The sequence below is a fragment of the Poromitra crassiceps genome (genome assembly GCF_964638095.1).
Source record: "Poromitra crassiceps genome assembly, chromosome: 2".
NCBI lineage: Eukaryota > Metazoa > Chordata > Actinopteri > Beryciformes > Melamphaidae > Poromitra > Poromitra crassiceps.
The window spans coordinates 59,343,406-59,368,655 of record NC_139624.1 but is presented as its reverse complement, the minus strand read 5'-3'; the positions used below and the strand labels follow the sequence as shown (position 1 = coordinate 59,368,655).

The window sequence follows — 25,250 nt, the reverse complement described above, 5'->3', positions numbered from 1 at the left end:
CTTTTTGAAGAGCAGGTAAGGTAGTGGGCTTCTGCTTCACGCAGTGGAGAAGTGTGAAAAACCACGTTGTTTTCATCCTTTATAGCTTTAGAGAAGGTCAGCCCGTGCTTTTATCTCATCTCGTTCAGACAACTGCAAAAGTCACCCTCACATCTGCAGCTCGCTCTGAATGCTGCAGCAGCTTTTCCAAAACGTGACAGTTTCTATAAGTGGCTGCCAATGTTGTAAATCAGCTTTGTCTGCAGGACCGAATGTCACCAACAGCTTGAATTGATTGATTGACACCGGTATTTTGATTTCAAGAGTGCAAGACACAGCGATGAATAAAACACTGGCAGTATGGAGCATTTTGATGGCCATGATCTCGCTTTTCTTTTTATCACCACTGTACTAATAAATATCAAATGCCATAAAAGATAGTCTAAAGAAATCAGAATCACTATATAGCAGTTTCCAGGTATGTGTTTCTGTTGTTTATGATTATATGTATTATTTTTGATTTGATACTTAGTACCTGAATGACGAGCCAAAGAAAACTTTAAAAAAAATTGAATGCTGAAAATATAGTAGGTGCAACTACAGATAAATTATTAAAAAAGAAAGAATAATCATTGATAATAAATAATTGTCTTGTCTAAATTGGGAGTTAAAGGAAGCAAGTCAGCGATGTTAGCCGAGCACAGTTCATCTAACCAGCATGAAGTCTACAGTGAAGGGTTAATGTAAACAAAGGGGAAGCAGCTTCAAGAGGCACGATTACACCATTAACCTGATGGCTTTCAAAATAAATAAAGCTAGAGAGCCCAAATTGAACTTGTCAAACCACTAAACCCCTAAGAGCCAATCAAATAACTGGAGACATTAAACATTCTCACAATTCTCATCTGATCCTACATCTTGAAACATTCCCAGCATATTACAGCCCCCCCCCCTCCCCTATGCAAAATTTCCACATTTCTAAAATAGCATTCAAAACAAATTGATGGCTGTTTCCATAATGGTTCAATCATGTAATTGGTATGCACTTTATTGTAAAGCATAATTGGGTGCACAATGGAAACCAATTATTGGCAATGTCTCTAAGCAAAATCAGCCACAAATGATGCAGCCATCAGTGTTTCAATGCAACATGGATCTCTTTCAAATCCCCAAAGATTCTCTTTTGTCACAATAAATTGTGAAAAGGCAAAGCTGATAGTGTGCAGATTTGTCAATTTTTCTGCTGATTCACACTGAGCCAATGCCGTGCCTGGATGCTGTAATAAAGACTGGAATAGTATTTTTTCTGAACGTACAAAAAAAAGGATGAATCATTGCGTCCTTGGTAGCTACTCATTGGAATCCAAATAAACGACTCACCCATTATTGCATGCACACAGAGCTGCCTATTGAATGGTGGCATTACATGAGGTGAAATCCAACCTGTTCAGCACTGTGCAGATTTCTGACTTCAAAACACTCAGAAGATATTCCATAGTGATATGTAGACATTATTTACAGTTTTTAGTAAGGCATGCCATTAGTCAAAACTTTCATCAAACAGTGTCTGAGAAAAGTTTTCCAACTTGTGTTGTGAATTCCTCAAGTTACCTTTGAGCAAACCGAGCAAAACAAAGCTCCCAGATCCTTCACACTGGGGGGAGGAATTCACCTTATCATCATACGTTAACAGCTCCGATACCGGCTTCTCCAAATCCAATTAATGTCAATCTAATCTCCCCTTTTGTCTGTGATGGGACATTAGCATCACTTAGTACACCAAGAACCAGATCTTAGTCAAAATTATGTTTAGCGCTTGTTTACCCTTAACGGGGAACCAGGTGGCCACGGTTTAGCGCCAATTCAGATCAGTCTGATAAGCGGTCAAACACAGAAAAGAGCACAAAATTAAATGTGTCAAACCCTGTGTGACATAGCCCATCCATCTGGCACCCAAGACTAAAACAACTACTACTTGACTCAGAGAGTACGCTGCAAGGCCAATGGCCATACAGTAGGCTATGTAGCAATCATATTAAAAAAAGTACATTCATGAAACTGCTATTATGTTTTTGTTCTCACACTAGCTTTGGTTCATAAGAGACATCTTTAGTTTCGAGAGATAATTGGTAAACAGACAGCAGTTACTTCATTAAAATGTTACAAAGGAGGGGGAACATAGACAAATGATTAGAGCCTGTGGGCATAATACTGCTTCTAGAAGTGTGTGTGTGTGTGTGCGTGTGTGCATGCCCTGCTTGAGGAACACAGCGAAACACACCAAAAGCTTGGCCAACATTGAAGTGGCACCTCAAATGATACGTTGAAAGTTAAAGTGCTGAGTCTATGTTACAAAACTTTACACATGAATCAAGGAAATGGATGAAGACAGGTGTAGGAAATATCGAACATGGAAGACTTCTACCAGAATGTTTTGTTGCCCCCTAGTGGTCGGACTGGGGACAATGTTTATAATATTCTGGATTTACGACCGCAGGCCTCCAGCAACCTCATCACTCCATTCACATTTCAAAAGCTCCTATGAAAAGGGTTAATTTTCGTGAAGGGGGGGGATTCATGAGTATCGCACAGTGCAAAATGATATACAGCTGAACCTAGGGCGACATGACAGGCGTATGCAGGAACGTTGTTTCAAACTAATGATTTTCTTCTGGAGCCTCTTGGGAGGGGGGGGGGTGGGAGACGTTGAATTGCTGATGAGGCCACTGGAGGGGGCTTTAAATCTGTTATCTTTTTGTATTGTTTCTTCTTGACTCATTTATTATATCTGATGGGTTAAGATTTTCTCATTGCTGTCTAAACATGGAAAATATGTGGGTATAGTCTATTTCCATTCAAACACCAGCACAAAAATTCAAATTGGTGGTGGTGGGGGGATTTGAGCCAGCATTGTTCAGTTATATATTGACATCAGTAACTGTGACTATCACTCACCTGAAATGGTGATTTGTTAAATATTACATTTATATGGTGCATAGTGTACAGTACAGTTAGCTACCTTCTGTTTAGTTGTGACACTGAAATATAGACATAAATAAATTAGCAAAACCAGAGTAAGGCAATCAGATATGGCTATGGTTATAGCTTAAGCGTAGCACGTGTCTGTGTTAGTACCTGTACTCATGTATGCATGTGGGTATATAAATGTCCAAACCTTCCCATCCTAATAAAGTGTGTCTGTGTAAAACAGTGCTGAACTCAACAATTAATTTGCAGTGTTTGCCTCAAACCACCTCAGTCATCAGAAATGTCACACAAGGCTAAAATCAAAATCAAAATCAAAATCAAATGCAAACTTTGTAGACTAAATGGACCGGAGTGTTCACTCACCCTCTGTCCTACATACAACAGATTTAAAACATAAGTTTGCGCATGTGTGTATTGACATCAGTTTGTCTTTCAGTCCTAATATGATGGAAGGATTTATGAGCACAGAGGGAAAGATGTAAAACAGATGTAGGCTTTCTGGTCAAAGTTTGTTTTGTTGTCGTTACACTCTTATCGATTCTCCACAGGAATAATTTGTCTTTTGCCTGCGTCCCCCTTTTCACCAGTTTTGACACTTGGGCTCATGGGGAGAGCGATTCTGCGGCCTTCTTCTGGCTACAGGGACGAGTCCCGATACTCGCCAGGCAGTCCTGCTGCCAAAATAACAGTTCCGAGACAGTTTAGGGTCAAACATAGATGCCTTCGGGGTTGAGGCTGGAGGAGACAGTGTTCTGAAGAGTCCGGAGGTCGCTGGGTAAGAGGCGCGAGGAGCCGAGTCGCTTCAGAGAGCCAGATTCCACTTCTGTAGCAAGAGGGTGTGGGGGGGTGGGGGGGGGGGGTTAGAAACAGGCTGTTAATTGATTAGCCAGCCATAATAAAGGGTGGGTACTACTGAATTTAAGAATCTTCTGTGTTATTGCTATGGTCCAGGTCCTAGATTATAGGAATAACGGAGGATTTTTAGGATTCTAGGACAATCTTTCTAGGACAGTCTTTTCTTCTTACTTCTTCTTACTATACAATACAATATTTTAGGTCAATATCATTTATTATCAGCCAGCCATTTATTATTTATTCAAGTATATTTAGTATCAGTATTTCTTATAAATGAGTGCTATTAAAAGAGAAGGTGCCACTTCTTTCTTCTCCCCCCCAAATGGTGGATATCAAACCATGAGATACAGTATGCTATCATCAGGTGTAAAGTTTGGAGCTGCAGCACAGCAAGGTGATAAAGGTGACAGGAAAATATTTTTCTCAACATAATATATTTCCTGCTTCAGAACTTAAAGCCCCAATATGTAACTATTTTACCTTAATATAGCTTCTAAATGATTTTGATGGCACACAGACTTCCAATGGGGAGAATGGCAAATCTATCATTCCCAATCTGCACCCGGTGTAACTTCAAGGCTCTGTCCTGGAGCATCAAAGTTACCTGGATGTAACTCCATTCCCTGCTGCAGCTCCTTCATATTAATAGCTTTCCTCTGACAAACTAACAGAACACCTTTATTGTGAAGAACACATAAGAACTGAAATGTTTCCCCTCTGAGTGCATCGCTCTGCGTTAGCTAGATTGATTAGCGGCGCTGAACGAAACAAGTCGACTCAACATAATTTGGGGATATTTGGAGCGATCTTTTCCAGCGAACCAGTTATGAACACTGCAGAAAGGTTAGCAAGGTAGAGAGTACAAGCAGAAACTGTAAAATAAGGCTGATATCTGAACGTACAAACAGGAAAGTAAGTAGCATAGTTAGCATCTGTAATTACCACTTGTGGCAGCAGAGGCCACTGTTGCTGCTGCTCAACAGATTTCTACGTGTTGGTGCTTTAAAGTGATAATCCGGAAGATTTCAGTTTCTTGTCCGTGACAACACATATGACCATGAGCAGTAATTGCAGGTGAGATCCAAACAGTGTCGCATATGTGACGTGAAGGTTTTTTTTCTCTCTCCTTAATGCATTCAAGTTGGCCAGTGGGTGTGGTAATGCAACACTTGGAGGCCAACCGCCACACAACTCAAAAGAAGAAGAAGTTGGTCAGCGGTGCATTATTATGGATCCCAATGGAGATTGCTATGACACGTGGGCGGCTGGGCGGGTGTGTGTGGGAGATTTGAGGTGTCATGGGAACAAAAGGCTCGCTCCTGGCCAATCCCGGCGCTCGACTGCTGCATAGGTTGGTGCAGGGTGTGTTCTGCCCAAATCTCCAGTGGGATCATAACAACACGGAAACAACAGCAACTTGTTCCTATTCCGCCTACCCTCTCTGGTGGGTGCTGGGTGATGGGAAACACGTCAAAAACTGTGTGTGCCGCTTGTTTTATCTTTTGGGTTTTTTTTTGTTTGGGGGGCGGGGAAAGTGTCGCCACAAGTTCATAAATGTTGCGATACAGAGAGATGGAAGGGCTTTCATCAATGGGCCATAGGCTCAATCACCACTGTGTTAACTCAGTTGGTGATATATAGTGACTTTACAGACATTTATTTACATGAAAATCTTCCAGATTATCACTTTAAAACACTACCATAGAATAAAGTTTGTGTCCACCAAAAACTATAGCTCTTCCCTCATTATCTTCAATATTGAATACTTCAATATCAGACTCTATGAGCATAGCCTGCCTGTGCTAACACTCACCATTTTCGCGGGAGTCTCCCAATTTTTAACCCTTTCTCCCACTGTGCTCCCTAATGGTAATTTATCTCGTTAGTGACACAAATCAAATGGCTGTAGTGGACTTAGTTTTAGAGACAGAATGGCGTTTCTGGTATCATATGAAACTAAGGCCGTCATTCCCAAAGACTTGGTCAGGACCCACAGGTGCGTCACAGGAGATTTTATTTGGGTCGCCAAATAAATTAGCATAGTCTTATTGTATTTAAATTGTGTATATTGTTTTACTGATGAGAGGAAAACAAAACAAGAGCCTGTTAACTATGCCTAAATACAGGTTGGTCTATTTATATCATGTTAAACGTGTATGTTTTCAATAACACATGCATACAGTAAAACTAAGTTGTGACTTATGGAGTTATGATTTTATGGTTAACCTTCTAGATAATAAAAGGTGATGCGGAAAGCTCTTCTTATGATTTATAGATAAGACCTATTGTGAATTGGGTCACAATGATTTGTCATTTTTTTTAAGTGGGTGCCCAGAACAGGTTTGGGAAACAATGACCTAAGGCATCCATTGGTCCATGTCATGCTATCTTTTCGGGAAGGGGGCTAAGTAACGCTCCAAAGTTAGGCTAAATTCTGGCGAGGAAAAACACACATTTTCAAATGGGTCCCTTGAGCTCTCAGGCTCTCACCTCAGGATATCTGAATGGAAAAGGGTTCTATGGGTAGTACTTTACAGATAAGGTGCAATTGCAGATCCCCCTGAAAATCTCCCTCTTTTTCTCTTTTTTTTTTTAACGTTGGCAAGTATGTCTACTAGTGATAAATGAATTAAAATGGTTCAACTTGCAGTATTTTCATGACTTTACAGCACAACCGCCTTCAGGTCCAACAGCCGAATTCCAACCTGTCATGTTCAGTTTGACCACAGGGTGGCACTGCATCCATACTGTATTTATACTACAAAAACATGCATGCCAGTTTCCTAACTTACATGCCTTCAGTTGAATTTCTTACCAAGGTGATGATATTGTGACAAGTCATAGAATCTCTCTAGTCTCTCTTGTGTGTGTGTGTGTGTGTGTGTGTGTGTGTGTGTGTGTGTGTGTGTGTGTGTGTGTGTGTGTGTGTGTGTGTGTGTGTGTGTGTGCGTGCGTGTGTGTTTGTGTGTGTGTGTGCGTGCACCATTGTTATTCTCCTCGGGCGTGGGCTCGGCAGGCAGCACGGTGACCTTGGTACCAGTCTGCTGAATGAACTGCTGGAGGTTGACCTGTCGCAGCTCCTTTGTCAGCTGCTCCAGCTCTTGTTCTTTCTCCTATGGGGGGAAAAACACCATGAGAACCAAACAGGGGGCTTCGCCTATGACTGACGTAATGTAATGTAATGTAAAGCAGGGGATGTGAGTCAAATAATGCGACCTTCACAATACTTAGTGTGGATGAATGAATGTACTGGAATTTGTCTTGCTGCTAATGATGCAGAAACATATTGACAACATATACTGACACAATGTCCAAAATATTAGGGACACTTGCTCTTTACACTGATGAGGCGAATCCAGGTGAAATTCGGTATCCTTCATTGATTTCACAAATCTGTACCAATCACAAAGGAGGAGATGTAGATCAAAAGAAGCAGATTATGAGTTAGAGGAGCTTTAAGCTTTGAGATAACTAAGGTGTGGATCGTGCAAAAAGGGGTTGCAATTCAATATCAAGGAGATGTTCCTAATATTTCAGACCTTCAGTGTAGTTACATTATTTTATTTTTCCACCCCCTGACCCTAACCCCCCCCCCCCCCCTTCCCCCCCGTGTACATCTTCCCTTTGCGACTGAGGTGGATTTAATAGGTGAAATCCATAAGGGACTACAGTCAAAATGGGTGAAGAGGAATTTTGGGGGGCTGAGATGAGTACATTCCCAGAAGGTTATGCAACTGAAGCCAAGGGGTTGTGGGCTTACTCAGGGCCCTCTCTAATCAGCCAAAGAATGCTGTAATCCCCTCCTCCCTTCTCATTACCTCACACTTCCCACACCCTGCTGGACCTAACCTGTATACATACAGCAGCTCAATCCATACTGGGATATAAGCAGCCAGTGATACAGCATACAGCCCTGCAAGCCAGAGATTAAACTTTGCTTCATTGTCCAGAGGTAAATGAGCGTTGACGTCTCTGGGTTCACCTGCGTTCACAGGACCTTTCAGATAGCGAGTGTTGTCTTCACACACCCCATGGAGCCAAGCCTATCTGACTTGTTTAATGAGAGAGAGAGAAAAAAAAAAAAAAAATCTCATCTTCCACATGGAATGATCTTCCTGTGGAGTAACATGCTGTAATTGGAACATCCTTTTTTGAAGCAAAATGCCGAAGAAGGGGATCTTATAATTACAGTATTAGGTTTTCACCCCATTCTGTTTGTTTGTCTGTTAGCAGGATATCTCTAACAGTTGTGAATATATTTGCACCAAACTTTGCAGAAACATTGGTCATGGGGACAGGAAGAACTGAATTTCTTTTCACACCAATTGGCCAAAGGGGGTCATGGTAGTGGGCGTGGCGTCTCATAAAGCTATATAACTTCCGAACGTATTGAATTGATACCACAAATCAAACAACAAAGAGGCACTGGAGAGCTCATTTCCAGTTTAGATTGAATTGCCCTGATAGATAGATAGATAGATAGATAGATAGATAGATAGATAGATAGATAGATAGATAGATAGATAGATAGATAGATAGATACAGGGCCGCTGCTGGCCATTTGGGTGCCCTAAGCGTAATTGTTTTGTGGTGCCCCCCCCCCCCCCCCCCCCGCAAAATACACAACTGCAATCTTAAAACCGAATACTTATTCATACAGTATATTTACTATATTTACTGGGATCATAATTCAGGCCGGGGATTAGATACCAGGCAGGCCAGGCCGATACGGGCCGGCGCGCGTGCCGGCGTCCGAAGGGCGGCGGCGAAAAATTTGGGCCGTTTGAAGCCCAATTTGGGCCGTTTGAAGCCAGATTTGGGCCATTTGAAGGCAGATTTGGGCTGTTTGAAGCCCGATTTGGGTCGTTTGAAGCCAGATTTGGGCCAGTTGAAGCCAGATTTGGGCCGGTTGAAGCTCAATTTGGGCCGTTTGAAGCCCAATTTGGGCAGAGTCCAATTTTACAATGAGATGCACCCACTTTAACCCTGAATAAAGTAATAAAACCACTAGTAAACCAGTAGGCGGCGCCTGGCCTGCTGTTCAGTGAGTGGCCTGACTGCAGGCACACAAAAAAAAAAAAAAAAAAAATTTGCAGGCCCAAGGAGAATTTCGGTTTTTTACACCACGGTCCTCATTTCCAGCTTAAAATATGATGTTTTACTCATCCAAATACCTTTGGTTTCATTCGGATCCCCACAGAAGATCTGTCGCACTGAGTACACTCCTCAAACAGCCTATAATTGGAGCATACGGGGCAAGCTCCATGATGCGCTCTGTAAATAACACTTTTTCAGTCACGCCGCGCTCCATATCCTCAATATATGATACATAAATACACGTGAGGCTGTTTGTACGCCTCCGGGCTGTTCAGCTCTCCTCTAGCGGGGTCTGTGAACCGTGAGAGTGTTAGGGTCGCTGTGAGACATGTAGATTTAGGTGCGGATACTTGATGGCCAAGACACACTTGGTAACTGAAGTCTCGATAACTAGGAACGCTGTGGAACTTGATAGCTGGGTCTGCAAGGTTCGAAAGATGGGAACTGTTGCAGAGGGTTGTCGTGAGAATAGTCTATGAACAACTCCAGAGGACTTGCAGAGCAAACCTTTATAGATCCCGAATATGACATCACCTTGTGTTATGACATCATCAGTGAGACCATCCGAGAGGCATGATTTAGACACTTATGAATCATGACATCATCACCGTCTGCGACATCATCAGTGATCTATGACATCATAGTAGGAATGATGACATCATCTAACAGTACCCCCCCTCTACGGGCGCCACCTGGCGCCCGATCAGACGCAAGGAAATCCCGAATGAGCGCAGCGTCAAGGATGAACCGGCGAGGAACCCAACTGCGCTCCTCGGGCCGTATCCCTCCCAATCCACCAGATATTGAAACCCACGACCCATGCGTCGCCTGTCCAGCAGCCGCCGGACCGTGTAGGCAGGGTGGTCGTCGATTAACCAAGGCGGCGGGGGAGCCGCCGCAGGAGGGCACAAGGGACTAGAGTGCACCGGCTTGACCTGGGATACGTGGAAGGTATGGTTGATGCGACGGAGAGAAGCAGGAAGAACCAAGTGGACAGCCGCAGGGTTCACAACCCGCTCAATAGCAAAAGGTCCGATAAAACGGGGTGCAAGCTTCCTGGATTCGACTCTCAAGGGAACGTTCCGAGACGAGAGCCACACTCTCTGACCCGGTGCGTAGGCATTCTGTAGATCAAGTTTGGAGAATATCTTGGAGCCATGAAGGGGTGGGAAGGCGGAGCTAATGAGTGGCAGGGGATACGTGTTCTTTACCGTGATGTCGTTCAACCCTCGGAAATCAATACACGGTCTAAGGGTCCCATCCTTCTTCCCCACAAAGAAAAACCCTGCGGCCACCGGAGATGACGAGGGCCTAATGATGCCCGCAGCCAAGGAGTCACGGATGTAGGTTCTCATCGACTCCTGCTCAGGACGGGAGAGGTTGTACAGCCGGCTGCGGGGAAAGGTCGCCCCAGCCTTAAGGTCAACAGCGCAATCAAAAGGTCGGTGGGGTGGGAGGGACAGGGTATGCTCTTTCCCGAACACCGGGGCCAAATCATGGAAAACCATGGGAACAGACGACAGATCCGGAGGAGCTGCAGCCGACACCGGTGCAGGGGAAGCCGGAGTGAGCGCGGCGACCAGGCAATTTGCATGGCAATAGGGACTCCACGAAACCACCTTGTCCTTGCCAGGGGACCAGTGGAGGAGGGGCTTGTGCAGGTCTAACCAGGGGCGGCCGAGGACCACGGGAGTATTGGGACAGTCGGTCACGTGGAATCGTCTCCCGATGATTCCCAGAAAAGCGAAGGTCAACTGGCATGGTCCTCTCAGTAATATGGGCGAAGCACTGGCCCCCGAGGGTTACGGCCTCAAGGGCGGGGGAAAGTGGAACGGTTCCCACGTCCAGTCGAGCAACAACACCGCGGTCCAAGAAGCACCCCTCCGCCCCCGAGTCGACGAAGGCAGGGAGGTCAAGGGGCTGACCCCGCCACGAGAGGGTGGAATCAGACAACGATACGGGCAGAGAGGGGCAGTCGGTCTGGCTCAGTAGCAACTGCCCTATGGCTACTGAGCCTAATCTTTTAGTCCTTTGGGTCCTCTCTGGCAGTCGGGGCAGGTGGCGACCTTATGGTCCGGCGAGGCACAATAAAGGCAGAGGTTGTTGTGGACACGGCGTTGCCTCTCCTCATTGGTGAGGTGGTCCCTGCCCAGTCGAGAGGGAGGGGTAGTAGCAAAGACCGCGGTAGCGGGGGGGGGGGGGGGGGGCAGGACTAGGTACGGTATCTGCGGTGTAGGTGGGCGTCTTCACGAGACACTCCTGCATCGCTTGGCCCGGCCGAGCCCCCCCAGCCGCAATCAAGGACTTGAGCTCTTTAATGTCAGCCCTCATACTCAGAACCTCAGCCTGTCTCAAGTCGACCTCCAGCCCCACATGGGCACTCTGCCCAATGGGGTTGAGTCTCTTTCTTGAAGACTCATACTCCTCTTCCGTGCGGATCTCAGAAAACAATTGAAGGAAGGTTGGCGGCTCCACTCTTCTCTCTCTCAGGCGGAGATTAACCAACATCAAGTCAGAGGCTACTGCGCCCCTCAGCAGTTGCTCTAGCCGCACCTTATCCACACTCCCCGGTGAACCACGCTGAACCACCTTATCCAGCGATCGTTCCAGACGCCTCAGGAAGTCGGAGAGCTTCTCGCCTGACTGTTGCTGTATCAGGCGGAACGCAAAGTACAGGTCATCTCCAGACTCCGCAGTCCCAAAGACGTGCTCAAGTGCTTCCAGGCACCTTTCAGGGCTAACTCCGGAGTCATGGGCTCGGACTGCTTTAACAATCTCCAGTGCCGCGCCTTTGAGGCTCTCCATCAGTCTCATCCTCTTCTCCTTAGGAGAGCAGTCACACTCCTCAACCATAAGGCGCGCTTGCTCGAACCAGTGCTCAAACTGTTCTTCTCCCGCCGGAGTGGGCAGAATTCCGGAGAACAGACGTAGGCGGCTAAAACTAACATGCTCAACAGCAGCAGCAGTAGGGGGCCTAGTCCTATCAAGCAACTCACCCAGTGCTTGCAGGATGGGTTCAGTGGGGCTAGCGGATGGGTCTCGAGTAGGGGGTATGTTACGGGGGCCATCCACTGCCCTGCCTTGAACCATGCTGGCATTCAGCGCGGAAGTAGGGGCCGGGGCAGCAGGAAGTAACTGACGGAGGTCATCTACAGTCATGCCCTCCGCCTGCAGCAGTCCTGCAAGCCTCTCTTTGAAATCGTCCCGACGCTCAGCTGCACCTAGCAGACAGTGGCGTGCCGTCCATTAGGCGAACTAGGCAAATGCTAGGGGCGCTTGAGCCGTTAGGGGCGTCAGAGAGGGTAAAAAAAAAAAATTACAAATACTTTTTCATGATAATAGGCCTACTATTATTTTACAATAGTAGACAAAAAATAAGCAGAACAACGTCTTAAGTCTTTAAATAATAGTGAAATCATTTTTCTAATTCTGGCTTTCTGGCTGCCTGGGCTGCAGCACTTTCACCATGGTCCCTAATCCATACCACCCCACCCCCTGCGCGGCCGCGCCCCCTTCTACCTGCTCGGAGCTTTTTCCCAGCGTGGGGGAGGGAGCTGGAAGGTGGGTGCTGAGGGTACTGCAGCACCCCCTGGTGGCAAGAAATGGGATTTTCGAAATGGTTGGATTTGGCTGTCTTGTGTCTATACCACCAACAAGATGCATTAAAAAACAGTTTGTGCTTCCCAGCTCTAATCTTATTTCATACGCTCTCTCTTCAAAAGTGTTTGATTTTCATCATAATCTGGTTTTCCATAATAATAATAAGTTCAGTGTTTATGCCTGTGTTGCTGTCTGTTGTAGTGTAAAACGACTAAAGGGAGAGCAGGTGCTTACATGAAAGTGAGTGAGAAAAGGAGAAGATACTGAATAATGACATCACAACAGTATAATTCTAATGTTAATTTAAAATTAAATATTCTTCTAAATATGGATGAAAGTCCAAAAAACGTCAAATTTTCTTCGGCGCTGCCCTCGCGGGCAGCACCGAGAGTCCCTTCCTTACAGCACCCCCTACCTGAAAGTACTTCCAGCACCACTGGGGGAGGGCGATTCTGAACCTGCACTGCAGTGGTGGAATTAGCTGTGATATAATTTTTATTATATTTTCTTTGGGGGAGGGGCGAGGGGGGGCACCAGCAAAAATCTTGCCTAGGGCACCAACTTGGTCAGGCACGCCACTGCTAGCAGGGACACGTGCAGTGGCTCAACCAGCTGCTGCGAGGCAGGCACGGTGGGAGCAAGAGGCATGGCTGCACTGGAAACCTCCAGTGTTTGGGTTGGGGCAACAATCTGCTCAGGAGGAGGGGGAGCGGAGGACTGCGGAAAGACACCCCCATCGTTGAGCCGATCTAGCCGGTTCACCAGGAGGGCGAACCGACCATCGACCTCAGAAGCCAGATCCTTCTGGGTGTCAAGCAGGCAACAAAGAATGTCCGCGGTGTGCGTCTGCATGGTCTCCACGGTGACATGTGTCATTGATTCGCCTGGTGGCCCACCTGAAGCGGCCAGCGGGGAAACTGGCGTCTCAGGGTCTTCCTCCCTGATTGGCGGAAATGTATCCGCTAAATCTGCTTCTGAGTTGTTCATACTGTTAGGGTCGCTGTGAGACATGTAGATTTAGGTGCGGATACTTGATGGCCAAGACACACTTGGTAACTGAAGTCTCGATAACTAGGAACGCTGTGGAACTTGATAGCTGGGTCTGCAAGGTTCGAAAGATGGAAACTGTTGCAGAGGGTTGTTGTGAGAATAGTCTACAGTATGAACAACTCCAGAGGACTTGCAGTGCAAACCTTTATAGATCCCGAATATGACATCACCTTGTGTTATGACATCATCAGTGAGACCATCCGAGAGGCATGATTTAGACACTTATGAATCATGACATCATCACCGTCTGCGACATCATCAGTGATCTATGACATCATAGTAGGAATGATGACATCATCTAACAGAGAGTTACAGCGTCCACATGAACACCACCAATCACCATTTATTCTCGGCCGTGCAGCGGCTTGTTCGTCCTGCTGTCCCTCTCTCTCCTCGTCCGCTCTTCAATTTCGGCAAACTCTGCAAGCATATACTCTGGCTCAAATCGATAAGGGCGGCCATCGTTTCACAAAATCTTCAAGTTGTTGTGAACAAGACAATAATCACGACGGGAATATCTCCTGTAACTTCAGAGCAGCCGGTGTGGAAACTCTCACGAGACTTGAACGGGACGAACGAGATTTGGATTCACAGACCCCGTATGAGGAGACCTGAACAGCCCGGAGGCGTACAAACAGCCTCACGTGTATTTATGTATCATATAATGAGAATATGGAGCGCGGCGTGACTGAAAAAGTGTTATTTACAGAGCGCATGGAGCTTGCCCCGTATGCTCCAATTATAGGCTGTTTGAGGAGTGTACTCAGTGCGACAGATCTTCTGTGGGGATCCGAATGAAACCAAAGGTATTTGGGTGAGTAAAACATCATATTTTAAGCTGGAAATGAGGACCGTGGTGTAAAAAACCGAAATTCTCCTTTAAGAGCACATAATGCCCTACGCAGTCTGCGTACTCTGCGTATAGGGTGCGGCGGCCCTGGATAGATAGATAGATATACTGTGTGTGTGTGTGTGTGTGTGTATATACCGGTATATATATACACACACACACACACACACACACACACACACACACACACACACACACACACACACACAATTTGTTCTAGTGGTAGAAGGGCAGGCAGCACTAATGGTCTCTGAGCTGAGTGGTCATGTGAGGTGTCTGGAATTTGAACAGACAGATCGCATGTCCCATTTCAGGTCCAGTCATGAAAATGCGTTGCTGGTAATGGTGTATGGAAGAAATTATGGTGAACATCCAACATGTGAAACTGGCGTATCTTGACAGAGTGGTGGCAGAGGTATGCGCTCTACTGCTGTCAAGTTCCTTATAATTTCCAAGTTCTGAATGAAACCAAAATCAACCAGTAAAATATGAACTGGACCTGGAGTCTTTTGCTGGACTGTCCAAGTGAGCGGTCCAACGCCCTGCAGCTGCTCTCCAGCCGTGCCGTGTGTTGGCTGTGCATCTCCAACTCCGTCCTCACTTTGCCCAGCTGAGCTCGCACCTGCAACACACAGCAAGTGAAAGCCAATTCTCATGCTAATAATCTTCAAGAATATTAACAGCAAGCAAAATGTCGACCACATAGAAGATGCAGATGCCCATAGGAGTTGTTCTTAAGATGCATTTTTAACATTTGATTCCATTCAAGATTCAAGATTCAAGTGTCCCAAAAGGGCAAATTGGATTGCAAAAAGCGTAGTACAAAGTACATACATAAAAACAGATAAGACAAAAAGACATTATAAAAACAGTCTAGAACAGCAGTTTAAAGTGCAACACAACAGTTAAAGTGCAAATGACAACAGTAGCAACGATCTAAAGTGCACAGTAGAGATATAAAGTGCATGGTAGCAAAGTGCAGTGTGGCGAGTGACTGCCTTCACTCCAGTGGTGTAGTCTACCTTTTTTCAGAGGGTATACTGACTCTGACCCCCCCCCCCCCCCCCCCCCCGTGGGGGGGCGTGGTTTCGGCCGGAAGTAGGCGGAGATTCGACCCATTTTTTGTTGTTGTTGTTCCTCCCCAAATTTACAGAATAGCTTCAGCTATCAGCTTCATCTTGCTTCTTCGGTCGCTATTCTCTCTCCTGAAGATTTGTTTGCCAACGGGGAGAAAGCCCCACGTGATAGCCACCCGTCAATCTCTCTCTCTCTCTCTCTCTCTCTCTCTCTCTCTGCTCAACGCTGTAACAGCATTTCATTTTGAAATTCAGTTGACTTTGCCATTTCCCACGGATATTGTCGCGTTTTTCTTTCATGGCTTGACAGAAAAAGTCTGCCTTCACGCGCCTAGTCGGCTGAAAATCAAACTCACGTAAAAATCGGCGCAGCTCAGGCGGCGAGGCGTGGGTACACAGAAGGTTCACGTTGAGGCGCCCTGTGTACACAGCCTCATTGACTAAAAAGGACGCCTATTTAAAAGCGTGGGTAAAGGCAAGGCTTGGGTGCTGTGTGTGAACGTAGGGTGAATTTTATGAATGGAAATTGAAAACGATACGTATCATAGCGCATTTCCCAGTGCGCATACGCAAATCTGAGTCATTTCGCAGTGTGTATACTGCGTATACCTGCGTAGCACGTAGACAACACCACTGCTTCACTCTCAGCAGCACATTTATATCACAAGAAAGAGCTACAATGTATCATTGTATTAACGCACAAAGGAAAACCACGGTCCAGACCAAAGGGCAGACAAAGTATATAATACAGATATACTGTACTGTACCCCTAAGAATAAATAAAGATAAAAGATAAAAGATAAAAGATAAAAAATAAAAGGATAAAAGAATAAAAGGATAAAATAAATAAAATAACAGCAACGGCAGATGGGGAGACATTACATTTGTACCCCAGCAGCGTTCATCGCTCTGATAGAGACAGGCACAAAGGAATTTCTGTATCTGTTCTTTTTAACTATGGGGGCACGAAGGCGGAGCCCGGAAGGAAGCAGCTCATAATCGAACCTCAGAGGGTGGGCATCATCTAATCGGATGGACACAGCTTTTTTCAGCACCTGATTGTTACAGATCTGGTCCAGGCTTCTGAACTGGGTTCCGGCTATTTTTGAAGCCACCTTCACTATTCTCTCCAGGGAGTTCTTGTCTTTTGCACAAAGATTACCATACCAGCAGATTATGGAAAAGGAAATGACAGACTCCACAAAAGCACTATAGAACATTTTCATCAGAGTTTTGTCGACCTGAAATTTGGCCAGCTTCCTAAGGCAGAAAAGGCGCTGCTGACCTTTCTTACAGAGCATGTCAGTATTCAGATCAAACTTCAGCTTGCTGTCAATTACCGTACCCAGATATTTGTAGTCGGTCACTATGTCGACAGGCTGACCGTTGACAATACTGCTCTGGGGAACAGGGGGGGAACGTCTAAAATCAATACAAACCTCTCTTTCGTTTTGGAAACGTTAAGTTGTAAGTGAAAGACAACACAGTGTTATGTGTCATACTCATCTCTGATTAGTATGGGGGTTTCTAAACTTGGTCATGTTTAAGATCCCTTATTAGATTTACAATCGGCTAATGTCTCTCAAGTGATCGGATTTATCCCAGATATCGCCATCCAAGAAGATATTTGCCGTTAGATATGATTTAGCTGAGAATCACAGAACTGTTTACACTGTAGCTGAGATCACTTCTATTCTAGTGTATGAAATAATACTCAAATGAATCAGTTTGTCAATTTCTGGGGCCACACAGAAATGCTAAAGCATCTCCGAGGGGTTTCAAATGCCATTTTGGGAACCACGGATTTATTAGACTGAACAGACACTTAATATTTCAGAATCTGCTCAGTGCTTGTGGTTGACTGGTGATTGGATTTGAATGTTGACTGGATTACATTTCAGAAAAGCAAGCTAAGATTTATGCATATGCATTATGTAGAGCTGCATGCACTTCTAAAAATGGGGTGATATTGTGAATGGGGGTGGCTTGACCCCTCTTTACAAAGCTACATGCTCAATCATAGGGAATATGGATGCACGCATGCACACGCGCACACGCGCACACACACACACACACACACGCACACACACACAGATCTGGATCTTTGCAATAGATTCCCTACATGAGGGTCGCAGGTTTGAGCCCCAGTGTTACCTCCAGCGTGGTTGGGCGTTCATACAGGCGCAATTGGACGTGTCTGCGTGTGGGAAGCTGGATTAAGGGTATGTGTCCTGGTCACTGGACTAGCGCCTCCTCTGGTCATCGGGGCGCATGTTCGGGGAGGAGGGGAACTGTGGGGAATAGCATGATCCTCCCACGCACTATGTCCTGACAGTGCAACTCCTCACTGTCAGGTGAAAAGAAGCAGCTGGCAATTGCACATCTATCGGAGGAAGCATGTGCTAGTCTACAACTCTCCACAGATCGGCAGAGGGGGTGGAGCAACTCCAACGGCACGGACAGCAGGGGGAATTGGTCAAGTACAATTGGGGAGAAAATGGAGGGAGGGGGGGATCTGATTAAATACAACAACAGTACATTAATGTCTGTTTGCATGCTATGGTTTGTGTTTTGGTAACCAAGGTTGGATAAGGTGTCAGGACCATTGAGATATATATGAATGGAGAAAGCGTGCCTATCTCCTCCCTTTGAAGCCAAAATCTTCTCAGATCAGAGAACCAGAGTCTGCGCAGTAGCTCTTTTGGGTTGACTGAGCCCCCCCCTCTATCACCTCTAAACTTTCTTATGTAGAGCTGCTGTTTCTAGATTTGCGCACAGTGCATTGTGTAGTCAATCCTCTCTAGCTCTGTAAATATGGCCCATTAAGTTCTAATATTTTTGTCTCGCCAAAAGTAACCATGTAGATTCCCACTACGAGGTCAGTTTATCAAAATGACGCCTGTACGGAAATCTGAATTTCATTGTCGGAGATTGCTCCTAGCAGCCAGACTCCGGGGTGCTCTCTGGGTAACAAACCGTCATACAGGGGGAAATGATTATCCGATGAACTGATCTTTGCAGCTCTGTTGATTAGCTAATGTTTCCGTAGCATTTGATTAACATTATGATTTAATTCATTTTGTAACAAATGTTGGTTTAGCAGGTGAAATCGAACTGAACCTTTGGCTACGTTGTAACACGTTTACTGACTGGGCAGCCCAGTGCTGCTGCGTCTCAGTCGGGTCATTTTTCTAACTAACGTTATCCAGCTGCCTGTCTCTTCTGTATCCTTATACAACAGCTATGAGGAGAGGAGCTTGCGAACGCAACACAAATACTCTCCTCTTGCTTCACCCCAAATAAAACCTAGTGTCTGTTTGCGACAGGCTAACCCGTTAGCTATTAGCTAATGGCTGGTATTGTGTAGGCCTCATTTTATACCCGGGAGTTGTAACGTTATAAAACACATTTCCTGGCATATGCAGGCAACCTGGTAAGTTCTGAAAATATGTGTCTATTGTGTTATTCCAGCTATCGTTATCGGTTGTTAGGTTATAGTACTATTAAGCCGACAAATATGCTAGCCTGCATCGGTTAAAACCATTGTGTATTAAAATAACCGCTAACGTAGCTGGAGTAACTAATAAAACACATATTTTCTGAACTTACTTCAGTCCCCAACCAACGTTACTTCCTCGCGCACCTTTCTCAAAACAATGTCCTTTTTATTGCGGTCCATCGATATACAGTCTGGTAGACAGATCAAGCAGTGTCTTCCTTGTTTTACCAAGCAGTGTCTTCTCTATGTAAACTAGATCTATAAGGTGAAGAGCCTGTCCAGCCAATGATGGCTTGAGACTGGCTGCCACAGCTGTCAATCATCCCTTTTTATATGTCAAATAACTAATTAAAAACAAACCGATCAGAAAAATGACCACTTGCACTTAGGCATTAGCGTGATAAGAACTATCTAAAATGATATAAACCACCTTTAGGAAAAACGTATCTGACATGTACTGTGATTGTTTCGGTTGTCCATTTCCCCATCCACTAACATGTGGAGGTGGGCCTTGTGACCTATACTGGATACCACCGCCAGAGCGGCGATCTACTGTAACATGCAGCGGCTTCACTGAACGGGACCAGGTCCTCAGTCCATCTATTATATGTCGATGGTCAGGACGGAGTCGTACCTCCTCCTCATTGGCCTTCTGGTTGAGCTCCACCTCTTGCTGCAGCCGCTCCTGCTCCAGCCCCACCTCCATACTCTACAGAACAGAACAGATAATAAGAGTCACACGCTGTCCTATGAGCAAACACTCTGCATACTCAAATGGGTCTGAAACGGGCTGTGACATTTGCAGCATAAACTCTCTTATTACTCAGAATATACCTGTAGATTAATTTCCATTTGATACCTAAGAACCTAAGAAAGTGGAACTGCAATGAAAATGATCTCCACAGAAAGAAAATGGGAACACTACACTACAAAGGCAGACATAAGTAATTATTGTTTGTGCGTTTTAAACGGTCAAGGGTCAGGACTATGGATTAGATTACATGTAAACAGAAACTTTGCACATAAATACTATATAATGACATACAATCTATCTCTGTACCAACAATACTTCAGTTGTGGCAGGAAATAAACTTGGTGGTAGTCATGTAACCAATATGTACAAGCAGACTGCATGGGAAATCAAATGGGCTCTAATATACACTAGCAGTCAAAAGTAAATACTGTATTGCAGCGGTCGGCAACCTTTTTGATCAAGTGCCATTTTCAAATTGTGCCACACCAAGATTAATGACTCGGACATCACAATTTAAATCTCCAACGGATGTGTAATGTTATTCCATCCAAAATAAGGACATTGAAATGCGAGCACTATGAAAGATACACAGCATGGTCCTTCTCTCAGAGGCAGAGTAGAGTGGGTCACTACCGTAAATATCCTAAATAACAGGTCATGCAACTGCAAATGGCTGTGAAATAGGTAATATGGCAGGGCACTTATACACAATATGCACAATATTTCTACAAAAAAATCTCAATTGTGCACTTATTGCTACTGTGTGCTGCCGTGCCAGTGATTAACCCTTCGTGTGCCAGAGGTGGCACCCATGCCCTAGGTTGCTGATCGCTGGTGTATTGTATGGATAAGTACTACATTTTTCATTCTCTTAATTAAAGCCATTTGAGTTAACACAATGGTGATTGAGCCTATGGCCCATTGATGGAAGCCTTACCATTTTCAGTAATGCAGCATTATGAACTGGGCGTCTGTGGTAAAATCCCAGAGAGAGTAGACAGAGCTAACGCAATAGACTCGCTCTTCAACTACTGTTACTAAGTAACCAACAACGTTACTAGGGCCATTTCTCAATAAGGGTTCTTGTGTGTTCTTGCGTTCTTGTCTCCCTGTGAAACGTCATCAGTCGCAGCCGAAGTACTGTTCCAATGCAAAGTTCACATTTCGCCAAGAACGCTTAAAATTCCCGGATGTGTTCTCGACATGCCCACTTTACCGAGGATGCTCTGGGTGGTGACTTGTGTCAACTTGGCAAGATACGTATCCCAGCATTCATTTCGGCATAAGCGGAGGCAGAACGCAGCAGAGAAGACGCCATAAGCTCCGGGAAGTTTTTTACAATTTTAAAGTTTTATTTCATCACTAAATTAATTTCTGTTGACTTTTGATGCCTTTCAATAAGTGCCACTTTACGAACATTTATGGCGAAAAATGGCAAAAAGCTCCAGAGCACAATTGGCTGCAGCTGAGCTTTTTATTTGTGTAGTACTGCAGGCGGCCTCTGCGCTGGTATTGCGCAATACCCTCAAGAACGCATCGTCTCAAACTGCCAACAGCGTCATGTGTGCTTGTGACCTAGCAAGTTCATTCTTCCAAGAACGACTAGCAAGAACGTTCTCCCCAAGAACACAAGAACAAGAACGCATTCTTGGTATTGAGAAACAGCCCCGGTTCCTGACAACTCTTATGTGAAATAGGATAACAACTACTACTATTTTTTCCGGTCTCATTGCGGGTGGTTACTATGGCCGAACAAACTGACTAACTTCCAGAGTTGGGGTCCGTTACTCAAAAAAGTAATATATTACACATTACACATTACTTTCAAAAAAAGTAATGCCTTACTTTACTTGATTACTCCCTGGAGAAAGTAATTCGTTACACTACTCGTTACATTACTTTTGCGTTACTCCGTAACATCGCCTGAGATGCATTGTCACGTAATTTGCCAGTTAACAATACAACATTAATCCTTACATATATGCCCATATATTAGCACAAATCTCTATCGTAATAAGGTAGGTTGCAAAACTTTTCCTGTCTGATGGTGGCTGTACATTCCCTGCCATCTGTATTTTGCTCAATATGTTTCTGAAAAATGGCGATTTCATTCTAGTGTTGAAACTGGCAACATTTCCTCTACCATGTACGAGGAGGCAACAAGCCTGTCCATCTCTGATTTTGATGTTACCTGGTGAAAAGAAAGCTTTTGCTGCTTGCTTTGGGTCGAGGCAGGCGACTCAGCTTGGGTCTGCAACCAGCTTTGTGTTAGCATGTTTCCACTGCAGATGCTTTGAGAGGTTTATGTCGTTGGCTACCATAGCTAGCTGCTTCTGTCCAGGGGAACGTTTGCAGTGTCACATTCTTGTCCTTCCGCGCAACAAAAACTTGTTGTAGAAGACGGCGCTTTTTGGCAGATTGCTGGCAGACTATTGGCAGACTATTACGGAACATACCGCACTGCGCCCACTTCCCTAGAACACGTATTTACAAGGGGTACGACTGGATGTCTGCCCACCACCTCAAGCTCAACCTTGGTAAGACCGAGCTACTCTTCCTCCCAGGAAAAGACTGCCCTCTTGCAGATCTCTCCATCTCCATTGACAACACCACTGTACTTCCCTCCCAAACAGCCAAGAACCTTGGGGTGATCCTTGACAACCAGCTGTCTTGCTCTGCCAACATAGCTGCTACAGCGCGCTCCTGTAGGTTCTCTCTCTACAACATCCACAAAATCCGTCCCTTTCTCACAAGAGAAGCGACTCAACTCCTGGTCCAGTCTCTTGTCTCCTCCCGCCTGGACTACTGCAACGTGCTTCTGGCCGGCCTACCTGCCACCGACATCCGACCGCTTCAGCTCATTCAGAACGCTGCAGCCCGTCTGATATTCAACCAACCCAAATTCTCTCACGTCACTCCCCTCTTCCAGGAGCTCCACTGGCTTCCCATCTCGGCCCGCATCAAATTCAAGACACTGGTACTGGCCTACAGGGCAGTACACCAGACAGCTCCCCGGTACCTGCAATCCATGGTCAGGTTCCAAACCTCTCACCGCTCCCTTCGCTCCTCCACCAGTGCAGGTCGCCTCGCCCCTCCTTCACTACGGGGGCTCAAAAGTCGCTCATCCCGATCTCGACTCTTCTCGTCCCTGGCACCTCAATGGTGGAACGAGCTTCCACCTTCGGTCAGGACTGCTGAATCACTGCCGATCTTTCGGAAAAGACTAAAGACACACCTTTTCAGGCTCCATCTGGGCCCTTCTTGATCTAACTTCGTCTCTCTCTTTCCTTATATAAAAAAAAAAAAAAAATACCTAACCAACCTTGTACCACTAACCTAAACTTGTACCACTGTTCCTCCAGAAGCTGTAGTTGTCATAGACTGTGCTCCATAGTTGACTGTTCTATTGCTGACAAAAAATGTGTTATTGTAAGTCGCTTTGGATAAAAGCGTCTGCCAAATGACGTAATGTAATGTAATGTAATGTATTTACAGACCCCATCGCTGCATGTGGGTTTCTCTTATGGTTTAGGTTTACATTTAATTTAATTTAATTTAGTCCAATATTCAGATATTCCAGAATTGCATGTTGTGTTAAAATACATATTATTTATATCTAACACTCTTTAGCCTGATTTAATTGGAAAACAGAGTGTAAAAAGTTATGCAAAGCCTTCTGGGAAATTTAACCCGTGGAAGAGGAAAGTGGGCGGAGTTCCCAGCATGCCCTGGGGGTACTGTGTTTTTGTGTCAATTATTTGTTTGTCAATGTGTTTTGGAGGTTAAAATGATTTATTGTTCTATATGCATGATGTTAGTTATCTGATAAGCTATGTGTCGACTAATAGTGCTGTTCTGCATGCTAATACAAAGTTGAAATATTGGCACCATGATTGAATCTGCTGTGCAGTTAAATGACCTGTCTGATGGGACACAGGATCTACTATTAAAACGGAGATCTTTTCTCACGCATGTAACAAGGTAAGCGTTTGATTAGTAACTGTAATGTGATTACTGCACTTAGGTACAGTAGTGCCTTACACTACTCGTTACCGACAAAAGTAATGTGATTACAGTAACGCGTTACTTTGTAACGCGTTACCCCCAACTCTGCTAACTTCACATAATATGCAACACTGTTTGGATCTCACCTGCAATTACTGCTCATCGTCATAGGTGTCGCCAAATAGAATGAAATTGAAATCTTCGAGATTATAACTTTAAGGCTAATGCTCAAATTATTGACATTTCATATATATATATATATATATATGGTATATATATATATATATATATATATATATATATATATATATATATTTATTTTAAATCTCTTTTTATGTATGAATTTCAATTTTCAATTGCCTTTCCATTAAAATAGATCTTGTGCTATTTCATACTTTTGATGCTTATTCTAAAATGTGGAAAATACTAAAAATAAACAAATGCATGTGTCCAAACTTTTGACTGATAGTATACACATGCTGTCTATATATGAACCCAACCAGCTAGCATCCAGGGGATCAAGGTGAGGTCTGGGGGCACCCGCTGCTCACCTGTATGCGGGTGAGGTACTCCACCAGCTTCGCCTCACAGTCCTGTATGCGGCTCTGCAGCTCCGCTAGCTGCTGCCGAAGCTGCCGCTCGCTCTCCTGCTCGATCTGCAGCTCGTTCTGCCAGAACTCCTCGTCCTCCACCTCAGCCTCATTCCTCCTCACCTGCTGCTCCAGAAGCAGCAGCTCCTCCTCCAGGTTCCCTCCCTGGTGAATGGAAATTGAATAGACTTTAAACTTTTATTGCCCCCCAAGAGAACATAAAATAATACTAAAAAAGCAATAGCGATTATAAATCGTAAGTAGTATGATGTAGACAGTGACATAAAGCTTGAAATACATCAGAGGGCATAATAAGGGTTCTGAAAATGTAAATTATGTAAGAGAGGGAAGGGTGCAGGTTCAGCTTTATCGGATGAGTAATAAGACGAAAAATGCAATAAAGATTCAATAAAGTACTGAGAGCTTGAATCCGGTGTGTGTAGATATATCTTTCAATTAGTGGTTTTACCCAGCACCTGGGCTGAGGAGGCTGCATACGCATATTATGGCAAAATTCACAGATTTGCTTCAGTGCATCGGCATACAATTTGGGATGAACTTGCATCGCATCATTTCTAAATCGGATTTATATTAGTAGAGGCCCTATACTCTTAAAGAAAAAGTAGTACTAGAGAAACTAAATGTAAAGTTAAAATGGCAATTGTTGTAGTTAAGTTACAATTTGCTCCCTAAGAAACTAAATCAACTAGATGACCGCACCGCGGATATATGCCTCCGCCAACAAGTCAGCAGTTGACATGCATGTCTGTCCAGACTTTGACGTTTGACCCAAATGTGAAGAAACTTGGTCAAGGTATTACTGAGATATGGGGTTACCAAGCTTGAAAATGACGTTTGTGAGGTCACAGTGACCTTGATCTTTCACCACAAAAATATAATCAGTTCA

The 25,250-nt window shown here is 44.8% G+C and overlaps 1 protein-coding gene across 1 annotated transcript in view; it reads right to left on the bottom strand.

The window, feature by feature from the left end:
- Positions 1 to 3,674: 3,674 nt before the first annotated feature.
- The window catches only part of rassf8b (Ras association domain family member 8b), a gene marked incomplete at both ends in the record, with an annotated part of 38,654 nt that continues 17,078 nt past the window's right edge, over positions 3,675 to 25,250 (bottom strand). Inside the window, 5 exons of the mRNA XM_083656039.1 lie at positions 3,675 to 3,790; positions 6,806 to 6,935; positions 14,919 to 15,041; positions 19,629 to 19,703; positions 24,305 to 24,508. Coding sequence (XP_083512165.1) covers positions 3,675 to 3,790; positions 6,806 to 6,935; positions 14,919 to 15,041; positions 19,629 to 19,703; positions 24,305 to 24,508 — 648 coding nt within the window. The remainder of the gene's footprint in view (positions 3,791 to 6,805; positions 6,936 to 14,918; positions 15,042 to 19,628; positions 19,704 to 24,304; positions 24,509 to 25,250) is intronic.